Source organism: Chiloscyllium punctatum, chromosome 9, assembly GCF_047496795.1.
Source record: "Chiloscyllium punctatum isolate Juve2018m chromosome 9, sChiPun1.3, whole genome shotgun sequence".
NCBI lineage: Eukaryota > Metazoa > Chordata > Chondrichthyes > Orectolobiformes > Hemiscylliidae > Chiloscyllium > Chiloscyllium punctatum.
This window is the reverse complement of record NC_092747.1, coordinates 56,205,400-56,219,065: the sequence shown is the minus strand read 5'-3', so window position 1 is coordinate 56,219,065 and position 13,666 is coordinate 56,205,400. Positions and strand designations below refer to the sequence as shown.

Genomic DNA, 13,666 nt, shown 5'->3' with positions numbered 1-13,666 from the left:
TTTTGCCTCACCTTGTCAAAGGCTTTCTGAAAATAGTGGATCCACTGGATCCCACTTGAGTTAGGCTAGAGTTGTCAACAATTTGTATGAATATATGATGCCCTCATCGTAGATTAATGTATTGATGCAGTTCTCAAGAATGTACTCAGATAAAAAATTAATATGCATCCATGAAAGACTTATTAGGAGGGAAGGAATTATAGATGGGAAGTTTTAGGAGGTTTATTTTTCCAAATGTGAGTCAAAATCTGAGGAAAACTACAATTCTATGTCATTTAGTCTTATATTCAAATACTCAATGAGAAAACACACACAAAGTTCAAATATTGTTTACGTACAGATTAACTGCCAGTTTAACTTGCCAAGCAATCGATTTCTTTAACACAACCATTTGATAAAAAGAAACATTCTTCAGTGAAAATCAGAAACCTAACCAAAGAGTTGGGGAATTATTTTTCAAATTTCTTGGTTGAATTTCCTTCTGTTTAGAGATACCTGACAAAAATCTCTACATCTTGACCTACACCTTCTGGACTCTTACATTCTAAGCATAAATTCTGTTGAAAACCCAAAATACCCTATTGACTTTCACTGTTGTCTAAGATCAAAGTTTTAAAAAATATAACATTTTAATCATTTTTCTAGATGGCAGTCAGAATGCAGATTGTTTTCCTCATTTAAATAAAACAGTAAAATGTTTGCCTAAAGGAAAGTTCAGTACCTTACTCTCCTCAAGTGCTCAAAAGTATATTGTCCGTCATCAAAAGCACATTTGCATCATGTCAAAAGGCAAACAAAGAAGCTCAGTACTTGCCAGACTGAACCTCACATTATAATGTGAGCACTGATTTTATCATAGCAGGAATCAACCTCATTTATAATTCTGATGAAAAGTGACCGTTACCCTGAATCATACAGTTGCATTTTACCAGCCCTGTGGGGAAGGGCTGAGAGGTGGGAAGGCTGGCAAGGTAGTGCAGGAAGGTGTTGGCCAATCACCTTCCCAACAAAGTGCCTCTTTGCTGGTGGCAGAGAAGTTAGTAGATATCTCACTTGTCCAAAGCCCAGTTGAGCCACTTAAGTAGCCAGTAAAAAGATGCTTTCCACTTCTGGTAGCATTTAATTATTAGTTAATTAGCTGCTGACAAAATGTGACCAGGTGGATTGTCTCTGCCCATCCTGTCTTCAACACCCAACAAATTCAGGTCGTAGTTACTAGTTATATTTAAACCTAGTTGTAGTGTACAAAGTTGAAGCTTGTGTGAAATTAAAGAAGAGAAAACACCGTGGGCCTTGGTTGATCTAAATGGGTTGCCAATGTGCCACAGAAGCATCAGCTATTTTTGCATCATAATTACTCTGGCAGGTACTTGACAGTTGACTCCATTTCTCTGCCACTCTTAATGAGATTTTCCTTGTATTAGGTTTTATAGCCAAGTATTTTGTTGGAGGAAAGAGAGAACACAATAATAAACAACACCTGGCTACCACATAATGCTCTAGTGGACCTTTCTTCCCAGTCCACACTACCAATGGGAGATAAGTGAAGTTGATCATCAGCCTTAAAAGTTTACAGGCCAATATTTACAAATTTATATCCTGATAAAATGAGAAAATAAAAGTGAATACATGTTTACTACTGGACCCTAAACACACACAAGAAGTAACTGGAACGTAACACACTACTTAACAATATCACAACTTAATAAAAGCAAATTACTGCAGATGCTGGAATCTGAAACCAAAAGAGAAAATGCTGGAAAATCTCAGCAGGTCTGGCAGCATCTGTAAGGAGAGAAAAGAGCTGACCTTTTGAGTCTAACTGACCTTTGACAAAGGGTCAGTAAGACTCAAAATGTCAGCTCTTTTTTCTCCTTACAGATGCTGCCAGACCTACTGAGATTTTCCAGCATTTTCTCTTTTAATATCACAACTTACGTTTGTAGATGTAGTAATGTGAGTTGATACTCAATAGTTTCAATATTGTGCAGTCAAAACATGTAGCTAGCCTAATTCTAAACAAAATGCTACAATTTCTTTTGCTTTTGAAATAATTAGGAGGCTTCTTCACTTCAGTAATTAGTATGTATGAATCCTCTGTGGCAGAAGGACTGAAAAGTTAGAGACAAGCAACTTTTATTTGCCATACCTATTTAAACCAAATGAGAAATCTAATCTTGAAAAAAAACTCATGAGTCTGGGAATACTACACAACATTCGGTTTGGATTTTATAAGAAACAAAAATGTCAAAGTAGCACATGAAAGGTCAAGCCAATTATACATGGACTTATGAAATAGGTTTCTAATGCTTATCTATCAAGATACTGAAAATAGCATACTTCAAGGAAGACCACAAACATTTTTCAGTTCAGCATTACCATTGCCAAATTGAATGATATGATTCTTGGACTGTTTATGAATGTCACCTTCGCAGTGCTGATGGCACGTCTCATTGTTCTAACACTTTATGGCTTAGGACAGTTCTGTAAAAGATGAAAGAAACAAGACAGTTATACAAGGATGGTTCTTGCACTATATAATTCTCCTAAACAAAAAAAAACTCTCCAGTGAGCACTTTGCTATAACAGAAAGCAAGTGGCTGCTGTGGTAATGACTTGCAGTTTACAGCTTTCATTTGTTACATTTTCTCAATAGCTGTTGTGTTGAGATTAACTGCTTAAATGGTCTGCAGCTGTCTGTTATGAATTAGGGGAGTTTAATCAAAGTATTTCTAATGTAGAGCACAATGATAATACACGGGGGAAGTACTATTTAAGAGATAATGATGGTTTCGGAAGATCACTGTAGTAATGTTTAGTGCATATGCCTTCAGCACTAGATTTGTTGTTGTACTGAATATGTTTAATGGATCAGTGAAAACCTGCCTAATGTGGGATTGTTTGATGGGGCTGACAGAACTGGAATTAGCCCATTGCTGTTTACTGCACACAGCCATTAAGATTAATTGCTGCCAGATAATTTTGACTGTTTTTATCTGTAGGAAAGAAAGTGTCACTAATGGTTTTATAAATTGGCTTGCTACTAATGGTGGTAGAAAGCGTCCTGTGTTGTAAAGCTGGCTGACGGTAGTTGGTCTCTACTTCCTAATGCTCATAGTGTTGGCCTACGTTTTCCTAGATTATTATACAATCTACAGGTTTCAGCTGCAAGACAATGCAGGACCATAAGACCATAAGACATAGGAGCGGAAGTAAGGCCATTCAGCCCATCGAGTCCACTCTGCCATTTAATCATGGCTGATGGACATTTCAACTCCATTTTCCCGCATTCTCCCCGAAGCCCTTAATTCCTTGTGACATCAAGAATTTATCAATCTCTGCCTTGAAGACATTTAGCATCCCGCCTCCATGGCAATGAATTCCACAGGCCGACCGCTCTCTGGCTGAAGAAATGTCTCCACATTTCTGTTCTGAATTGACCCCCTCTAATTTTAAGGTTGTGCCCATGGATCCTCGTCTCCCCGCCTAACGGAAACAATTTCTAAGCGTCCACCCTCTCCAAGGCATGTATTATCTTGTAAGTTTCTATTAGATCTCCCCTTAACCTTCTAAACTCCAATGAGTACAATCCCAGGTTCCTCAGCTGTTCCTTGTATGTTAGACCTACCATTCCAGGGATCATCCGTGTGAATCTCCGCTGGACACACTCCAGTGCTTGTATGTCTCTCCTGAAGTATGGGGCCCAAAACTGGACACAGTACTCCAAATGGGGCCTAACCAGAGCTTTATTAAGTCTCAGTAGCACATCGCTGCTTTTATATTTCAACCGTCTTGAGATAAATGACAATATTGCATTCACTTTCTTAATCACGGATTCAACCTGCATGTTTATCTTTAGAGAATCCTCGACTAGCACTCCCAGATCCCTTTGTACTTTGGCTTTATGAATTTTCTCACTGTTTAGAAAGTGGTCCATACTTGTATTCTTTTTTCCAAAGTGCAAGACCTCGCATTTGTTCACGTTGAATTCCATCAGCCATTTCCTGGACTACTCTCCCAAACTGTCTAGATCCTTCTGCAGCCTCCCCACTTCCTCAGTACTACCTGCCTGTCCACCTAACTTCGTATCATCGGCAAGCTTCGCTAGAATGCCCCCAGTCCCTTCATCCAGATCATTAATATATAACGTGAACAGCTGCAGCCCCAACACTGAACCCTGTGGGACACCACTTGTCACCAGCTGCCATTCCGAAAAAGAACCTCTTAGCCCAGCTCTCTGCCTTCTGTCAGACAGTCAATCCTCAATCCATGCCAGTAGCTCACCTCAAACACCATGGGCCCTCACCTTACTCAGCAGCCTCCCGTGTGGCACCTTATCAAAGGCCTTTTGGAAATTTAGATAGACCACATCCACTGGGTTTCCCTGGTCTAACCTACTTGTCACCTCTTCAAAGAATTCTAACAGGTTTGTCAGGCACGACCTCCCCTTACTAAATCCATATTGACTTGTTCTAATCTAACCCTGCTCTTCCAAGAATTTAGAAACCTAATCCTTAACGATGGATTCTAGAATTTTGCCAACAACCGAGCTTAGGCTAATTGGCCTATAATTTTCCATCTTTTGTCTTGATCCTTTCTTGAACAAGGGGGTTACAACAGCGATCTTCCAATCATCCGGGACTTTCCCTGACTCCAGTGACTTTTGAAAGATCTCAACCAACGCCTCTGCTATTTCCTCAGCCACCTGCCTCAGAACTCTAGGATGTATCCCATCGGGGCCAGGAGATTTGTCAATTTTAAGACCTTTTAGCTTTTCTAGCACTATCTCTTTTGTAATGGCAACCACACTCAACTCAGCCCCCTGACTCCCTTTAATTGTTGGGACATTACTCATGTCTTAGAGCAACCTTCATGAAGCCAACCAAAGAATTGACTATTTTAGATTTGGTATTCTGTAACAAGGAAGGATTGACAAATGGTCATGTGGTTGAGGATCCTCTTGGAAGGAGTGACTGCAACATGCTAGAGTTTCAAATTCAGATTGGAAGAGTGAAGACAGAATCACATTTGAGAGTTTTAGCACGAGGCAAAGGTAATTATACAGGCCTGATGAAGGAGTTGGCCCAAGTGGACTGGGCAGAAATGTTAAAAGGCAGGACAATTGAAAGACAATGGCAAAGGTCTAGGGAGACACTAAATGCTTTTCAGTTAAAGAGGAAGAGAAATTGTAGAAAGGTAAAAAGTCATCCATGGCTTCACAAATGAGTCAAGGATAACATAAAGGCAAAAACAAGGGCATATCATACTGTAAAAGCTAATGGCATTTTGGAGGATTGGGAGAACTTTTAAACACTAGCAAAATGTTACTAAAAATGAAATTCAAAGAGCTAAAATAAACGAGGAGAAGAAACTAACATAAGAATTGATACCAAAAGCTTCTCTAAGTATATAAGAAGGAAGGGAATAGTGAAAGTAAATGTTGGCCCTTCAGTGGACAAAATTAGTAAAGTGAAAGTGGCAAACTCAGGAATGGCAAAGGCACGAAGCTAATATTTTGTCTCTGTTTTCACAGTGGGAAGGTGATAATTGCTTCCCAAAAAAACTGCAATTACTGCAGAAGAACTTGGTGAAATTACTATAACTAGGGAGAAGGTATTAAGTAAACTGATGGAATGAAAGGGCTGAATTGCCTACTCTCATTCTTAATTCCTGTGTTCCAATGGAGGTACAGCAAGAACAAGTAACTGTCCCTTAATTCTCAGAACAGAAAGATAGTTTGGCTTAATAAAGGCATTGCCACGGGGATGCATCAGAATTTAGCTGTCTCCATAACCCAGTTTTTAGAAAAAGTTGCAGTATGTGCACAAATTCCTTCCATCTCCATCAAACAAGGTCCTGAATATTATGTTTGTAGTTTCTAGGATGTGTAAATGCATCATATTGCGAACCCAGTTGATGATCCTAAATTGGTTTCTGATCTTAAATTGGTTTCTGTTGTAACCCAACATAATCTGGATTATTTTGAATTTTCTATTCCTTTCAATAAATATAACACTGTATTAATTTTCTTAATTACTTGCTGTATCTACATACTAAGCTTTTGTGATTCATGTACCAGGACACTCAGGTCCATCTATATCTCAAAGCTCTGCAATCTCTCTCCATTTAGAAAATATGTTTTCTTTATTCTTCCTGCCTAAATAGATAGTTCCACATTTTCCCACATTTCATTTGTTAGATCTTCACCCATTTGCTTAAACTGACGTTTTTTCTTAAAGTAACCTGCTTAGGTGTTCTTCACAATTTCACTTCCTACCTACATTGTCTCATCAGTAAATTTGGTGACTATCGCCTTCTGTCCTTTCAACCAGGACATTTACATAACCGTTGCAGTCCAGGCACTGATTCGTGTGGCACACCATTTGTTACATCTTACCAAGCTAAAAAAGGTTTGTTTATGCTGACTCTGATTTCTGTTGACCAGCCAATCTTTGATCGACGCCCAAATGCTCCCCACTATGCCATGAGGTTTCACTTTCCACTGTAACCTTTGATGTGAAACTTTATCAAATGCCTTCTGGAAATCTAGGGGGGAAATTAGGACTCTAGGTGCTGGTGATCAGAGTCGAGAATGTGGTGCTGGAAAAGCACAGCAGGTCAAGCAATAGCCGACTGATGAAGCATCTCCTCATCAATCCTGATGAAGGGCTTATGCCCGAAATGTTGATTCTTCTGCTCCTTGGATGCTGCCTGACCTGCTGTGATTTTCCAGCACCATACTCTCGACTCTGGAAATCTAGGTAGAGCATATCCACCAGTTCCTCTTTAACTAAAGTACATGTTACCTTCTCAAAGAATTCCAATAAATTGGTCAAACATAATTCCTCTTGCTATGAATCTATTTATGTAATCTTGAATATCCCTGTAAATTTCTGAAACTGCACCTCTACTGTCCTATTCATTAGCCTAATTTGCCTCTTTCCTGTGCTTTCATGCTCCCATGATGATGCTTATTCAAGTTTAAAAATCATCTCAGACCCATTTTTCTTACCTTAAAAATGAATGTAAAATTTAATCATCATGTGGTCACTGCTGCATAAGAGTGCTTTCACTGTGAGATATGTAACTGGCCCTATCTCATTGCACAATATGAGGTTTACTGTGGGCTGCTGTAAGAGGGGTCACTGGTCCTGAAATATTAACTCTGCTTTCTCTCTACAATTTAAAGTTTTTGTTTCTGATTTCCAGCATCCACAATTATTTGTTCTTATTGTATCGCCAGTTCTGCATCCTGTCAATGTCCCGTTGCTACCTACAACAGCCCTCCACATTATCCACTACTCCACCAACCTTTGTGTCATCAGCAAACATACTAACCCACCCTTCCACTTCCTCATCCAAGTCATTTATAAAAATCACAAAGAGCAGAGGTCCCACAACAGATTCCCTGGAGAACACCACTGGCCACTAAATACCAGGCTGAATACTTCCCATCTAATACCACCCTCTGCCTTCTGTCGGCCAGCCAGTTCTGTATCCAGACAGCCATATTTCTCTGTATCCCATGCCTCCTTACTTTCTGAATGAGCCTACCATGGGGAAGCTTATCAAATGCCTTGCTAATACCCATGTGCACCACATCCACTGCACTAACTTCATCAAAGTGTTTTGTCTCATCTTCAAAAAATTCAATAAGACTTTTGAGATATGACCTGCCCCTCACAAAGCAACACTGACTATCTCTCATCAAATTATGGTTCTCGAAGTAATCATAAATCCTGTCTTTCAGAATCGTCTCCAATAATTTGCCCATCACAGACATAAGTCTGATTGAGATGTAATTCTCAGGATTACTCCTACTCCCTTTCTTGAACAAGGGAATAATATTTACTACCCTCCAGTCATCTGGCACTACTGCAGTGGACAGTGAGGATGCAAAGATCATTGCCAAAGGCATAGGAATCTCTTCCTTTGCTTCCTGTAGTAACCTTGGGTATATCATGTCTGGTTCAATGAACTATTTTATCCTCATATTTTTCAAAATTTCCAGCACATCCTCCTCTTTAACATCAACCTGTTCGAGCATATCAGCCTGTTTCACGCTGTCCTCACAAACTTCAAGGTCCCTCACAATAGTGAATACTGATGCAAAGTATTCATTAAGCACCTCCTCTACTTCCTCTGACTCCAGGCTCAAGTTCCTTCCATTATCCCTGATCAGCCCTGCCCTCACTCTGGTCATCCTCTTGTTCCTCAAATAAGTGTAGAATGCCTTTAGTTTTTCCTTAATCCTACCCACTAAAGCTTTCTCATGCCCCGTTCTAACTCTCCTAAATCCATTCTTCAGTTCCTTCCTGGCTACCTTATAACCCTCTACAGCCCTGTCTGATCTTTGCCTCCTCGACCTTAAGTAAGCTTCCTTCTTTCTCTTGACTAGATGTTCTACATACCTTGTCATGGAAGGTTCCTTCACCCTACCATCCCTTCCTTGCCTCAGCACTATCAACAAGTACTCCCTTAAACAACCTCCACATTTCTGTCGTGCATTTCCCTGAGAACATCTGTAATCAATTTAGGAACCCCAATTCCTGCCTAATACCATTATAAATTCCTCTCCCTCAATTAAATACTTTTCAATACTATCTGCTCCTATCCCTCTTCATGACTATAGTGAAAGTCAGGGAGTCGTGATCATTATCATTATCACTCAAATGTTCTCCCACTGAGAGATCTGACACCTGGCCTGGTTCATTGCCAAGCATCAAATCCAATATGGCCTCCCCTCTAGTTAGCATATCTACATATTGAGTCACGAATTCTTCCTCAACACCTGACAAAAACTGCTCCATCCAAACTATTTGAACTAAGGGTGTTCCAATCAATATTAGGAAGTTAAAGTCAAGCATGACCACAACCCTATTACTTCTGCACCTTTCCAAAATCTGCCTCCCAATCTGCACCTCTATGTCTCTGTTGCTATTAGAGGGGTCTGTAGAAAACTCCCAATAAAGTGACTGCTCCTTTCCTGTTTCTGACTTCCACCCAAACTGACTCTGTAGACAAATCCTCCTCGATGACTTCCCTTTCTGTAGCTGTGATCGTATCCCTGATTAGCGATGCCACTCCCTCACCTCTTTTACCTCCTCCACTATTTCTTTTGAAACATCTAAATCCTGGAACATCCAACAACCATTCCTGCCCCTGTGATATCCAAGTCTCTGTAATGGCCACAACATCATAGTTCCAAGTACTGCTCCATGCTCTAAGTTCATCATCCTTATTCCTGATACTTTTTGTATTAAAGTAGACACACTTCAAACCATCACACTGACTGCAACTTTACCCTATCAACCATCTATCTATTCTCATAGGCCCTCTACACTCTGTGTTTGGCTGTTCACTAGCTACCTCATCCTCAGATTCATAGCTCCAGTTCCTAACCCCCTACCAAGCTAGTTTAAACTCTCCTGAAGAGCTCTAGCAAACCTCCCGCCCAGGATATTGGTGCCCCTTCAGTTCAGGTGCAACCCATCCTTCTTATACAGGTCACACGTTCCCCAGAAAGTATCCCAATGAACCACGTATCTGAAGTCCTCTCTCCTACACCAGCTCTGCAGCCGCATGTTCATCTGCACTCGGTCTCTCTTACTAGCCTCACTAGCCCATGGCACTGACATTTAATCTAATGTCAGTAAAAGGAAAGAAGGCAATAAATCTTTGTGGGAAAATCAAAGTCAGCAGAGACTCCCATTGTCTCATTTCCTACAGTAAAATCTAGGCCATTATTATTCCATGTAAGAAATTCTGGTTAATTCAATAGTTCTGTTTTATGTATGGACTATTCATCAGCCAAGTCAATGTGTATAAATCAGGATGTATGTTAGCTGAAAATGAAAGCCACGTTTATCCTTGCTGGGAGCTGGCAGACTGACCCTGGTACCAGTACAGCATCTTTAAGTATTTACATTACTACTGACTCTTTACATTCAGGGGCATAATCGCAGACAAAAAGTAATAATATCATTGGATGTTCCCCTGGCTGATGATAGCTAGAAATGGGAAAGGACCCCAACCATAGAATCACTGTTCTCTGTTCTTTCCAAATAACTCTTTTCATTAATGAGAAAAGATGACAATGTTTCAGTTTATTAAATCGATGCATTCTGAGTATTTGGATTTGGAGCAATTTACAATTTAACAATGTCCAAAGTGCTCCTCTCTGTTCAAGGAAATTGTATTCACTATTTGGGTTACACATAATGCAATGAATGTGAGTTCACATGTAAGGTAATATAGATTTAAGAAGAAATGGTGAAGCTAACTACTTAAAGCCAGTTAATTTCAATCAGAAGGAAATGATCTAATGTGTTTACAAATCTCTTTTCTTATTTAGGCCGAACCTTACATGGCGAGATGTGCAGCACCTTATCGTTCGAACCTGTAAAATTTCTGACCCTTTGAGCAAAGACTGGAAGATTAATGGAGCAGGTTATCACATTCACCACAAGTAAGAAACCAAAGGTAGAAGGTTATTTTAACAGCAGTGTCTCCTTTACATAAAGAATAAGATTTGGCTGATGGAGTTGGAGATGAAGAGGGAGAGAAAAAAGTAATTTCAGGTAATGCAGGATCACAGAGCTTGATCAGAAAATAAAATTAAATCTAACCAGTTACTTGAGCCAACTTGAAGCATGATAACTTTACAATATTTTTCTCTCTTTATTTAAAATATTCTCTTCCTCTGAAAATATCTTGGATGGATCATCCAATTCCCAATCCAACACAGATATTCCCATTGAATTTAGAGTTTTCAGTTTTTCATAATCCTGAAACTGTTTTCTGCAACTGAATTGGGATTATTTTTGTCTACAAAATTATTTATGCACATGTTTCAGTTTAGTGACAAGAACTGACTAGTTTATATTGATTTGTTGGGTGTGTTTCATTGCCTACGGGCTAAACAATGAAAGTTTGGAATTTAGACATTTAATATAAACAGAAAGTTGCCCTATTATCACAGAAGTATCATACCAGTCATTCATGGTACCAGAACTGAAATGTAAGAATCTTGTTACTGTGATTTACTGTTCATAAACTCACTATGTTCACATTGTACATAATATGGCTCACTGTAGTACCTAACTGCCTGACACCTTCTGGGTATTTAGAAGTTTCATGCACTGAGGTTTTTAATTTATTTTCCAAGTAGTTTGTTTCTGCTTTGAGGAAACAATTGAGGATGTTTCTATCTAAAAACAAAATCCATTGTTAAGAGAGAAGTAGAGTCTTTCGCCTGGTGGACATTATTATAAATGTATTAGTTCAATAGGACAAAATTTTACAATAAGGCAAGACAAGATGAGGCCATTTGACCCTTTGCTTTTGTATTGTCTGGTTGAAAGGGTTATTAAATTGATCCCAGTCATCTGTTATTTTCTCTTAATATTGACAATGTTCCAGCAACTTAGCCAAGCTGTTTTCTCAGTTATTATTGTACCTTCTTTTGTCAGCCTTTCAAGTAGTGCAACCCAGATCACAAGAAGTCACTGCAGAGAAAAATGTTTGCATGAATCACCTCTAGTTAATTTGCCAGTTTTAGATCTGTGTGCTATGGTTGGCAATTCTTATGCATCTGGAAACAGTTTAATCTTATGTTTTCTCAAAAAGCCCTTTGTAGTTTTGAACAAATCTTTCCTGAGCCTTCTCATCTCATAAATAGCCCAATTTCTTTAGTGGCCCCACATGACTGAAGTTATGCATCCTTTATATGTTTCTTCTAAAACTACTCTCATAGAGGATGTAGAGTAGTTTTACAAGAAAGGTATAGAGAGGTTAACATTCCTCCTAAAATTGGATGTCCAAAATTCGCCATGATACTCCAGCTATGGCCTAACCAGTATTTTATAACATAATATCCCATAATGACGCACAACATCCTTGCTTTTGTGCTCCATTTACACAACCATGGAATCTGTTACAAATGCCTTTGTAACAGTTTTTGCAACAAGTTCTGGCATTTTCAAAGTGTACCTGTGTACCTTAAACCCATACCTCTCTGCCACAGACCTTTTAAAATAGTTTAAAAGAGTTGTGTAAAATTTTGCTAATTTAAATTTATTTGTCTTGTGTCTGCCTATTTCATCTTTGTTCTCCTGAACTCTGCTCTTGATTTTGTCTCTCTTTAGTACATATCTGAACTTGATGTCATTTACAAACTTTAGTGTCATGCCATGTATACCCAAGTAAAGATTGTTAATATATATCAAAAACAGCGGTGGTTCCTATTTTGATGCCTAGGAGACACACCACTTCACACAGCTCCAGTCTAGAAAAAAACAGTTCACCATTGTTCTTTGCTTTCTGATAACTATTTTTGTACTCATGCCACTGCCCTTTCAATTCCATAGATTTTAGTTTTCATAACAATTTAATTATGAGGTAAGTTATCAAATATCTTTTTAAAGATGGGCTACAGAATAACAATTGGTGCTCTCATCAGTTCTGTCTGTTCTTTCTTCAAAAAAGTCAATCACGTCAGTCAATTATGATTTGTTTTTGACAATTCTGCACTGGAGTTCATTTATTATCCCATATTTTATCAGGTCCCAACGAATTTTTATTGATTTAATTGTTTCCAGATCATTGATGTTTACGTTGACTGGCATGCAGTTGCCAGGTTTATCCCTCTCCCTCTTTCTAAGCATCAATGTAAAATTATTAATCACCATTCAATTGGAGGAACACTGCCCTGTCGAAGGAGGATTGTAAGGTTGTGGTCAGAGCTTCCTCGATTTCCAACTTTCGTTTACTTAGCCGTCTAGAATGCATCCCAGGCAGATGGGTGATTTTTCTCCCATGAGTGCTACCAATCTTCATAGTATCACATTTTTCAATATTTTATCCTAGATGCTTTCTCCAATAGCACCTCCATGGTACCACCTACTATGACATTGGCAGAATCCTTTTCTTTAGTACAAACAGATACAGAGTACTAATTTGGTATCCTAACCATGCTTTCTAACTTGACAAGAAGATGGTCCCTAATCTTGGTCCTTTCATCCTTCATTTAACTACTCTTATTATTTGTATATTTATACAATACTTTTAAGTTTCCTTTTATGTTATCTTCTAAACTATTTTAATGTACTCTCTATGTACCTTTGATTTTCTTTTTCAATTATTTCATGTGCTCTCCGTATTCCATCTAGCTCCCCAATAAATTAGGAATCCAACATGTGTTGCATTTTTGTTTTAATTCTCAATGTTATTGGTGATACAAACAGTTTAAGATTTTTATGCCCATGGGGAAATGGGAGTCTATCTACCAATCAGCACTCTCCTCTAATAAAGCATACATGTTGGATTCTGGTTACATTGGTATTTCCTGTGAATTGCCCTAATGAGTACAAGACAAGACAAAATGATTTGACAAAGCAGTATTTTCTCAGCAATATGCTTGTTTAAATGGCTACTTTTTGGCAGGAATATTATTAAGACTTGAAAAGGAAAGATGTTACTTTTGTTAAATTAACCTGTTTGGATATGTCATGACACATCTCTGTAGTACTTAGGAGTTGTACATCTGGCCCAGAAGCACAGTCAATACTACTGCCATCTTCTTAAACCTCCAATCATAATTATATATTTATTATATTTAATTAAAGCTAGGTGGGCATTATCGAGGACTTCACTTCTTAAAGCAAAA

The 13,666-nt window shown here is 38.6% G+C and overlaps 1 protein-coding gene across 2 annotated transcripts in view; it reads left to right on the top strand.

Annotated features, from left to right (window-relative positions):
- The window catches only part of LOC140481424 (PC3-like endoprotease variant B), an 865,619-nt gene that overhangs the window by 608,929 nt on the left and 243,024 nt on the right, over window positions 1–13,666 (top strand). For both annotated transcript variants that reach the window (XM_072577588.1, XM_072577587.1), the window contains exon 13: window positions 10,355–10,468. In XM_072577588.1, the coding sequence (XP_072433689.1) occupies window positions 10,355–10,468 (114 nt within the window). The remainder of the gene's footprint in view (window positions 1–10,354; window positions 10,469–13,666) is intronic.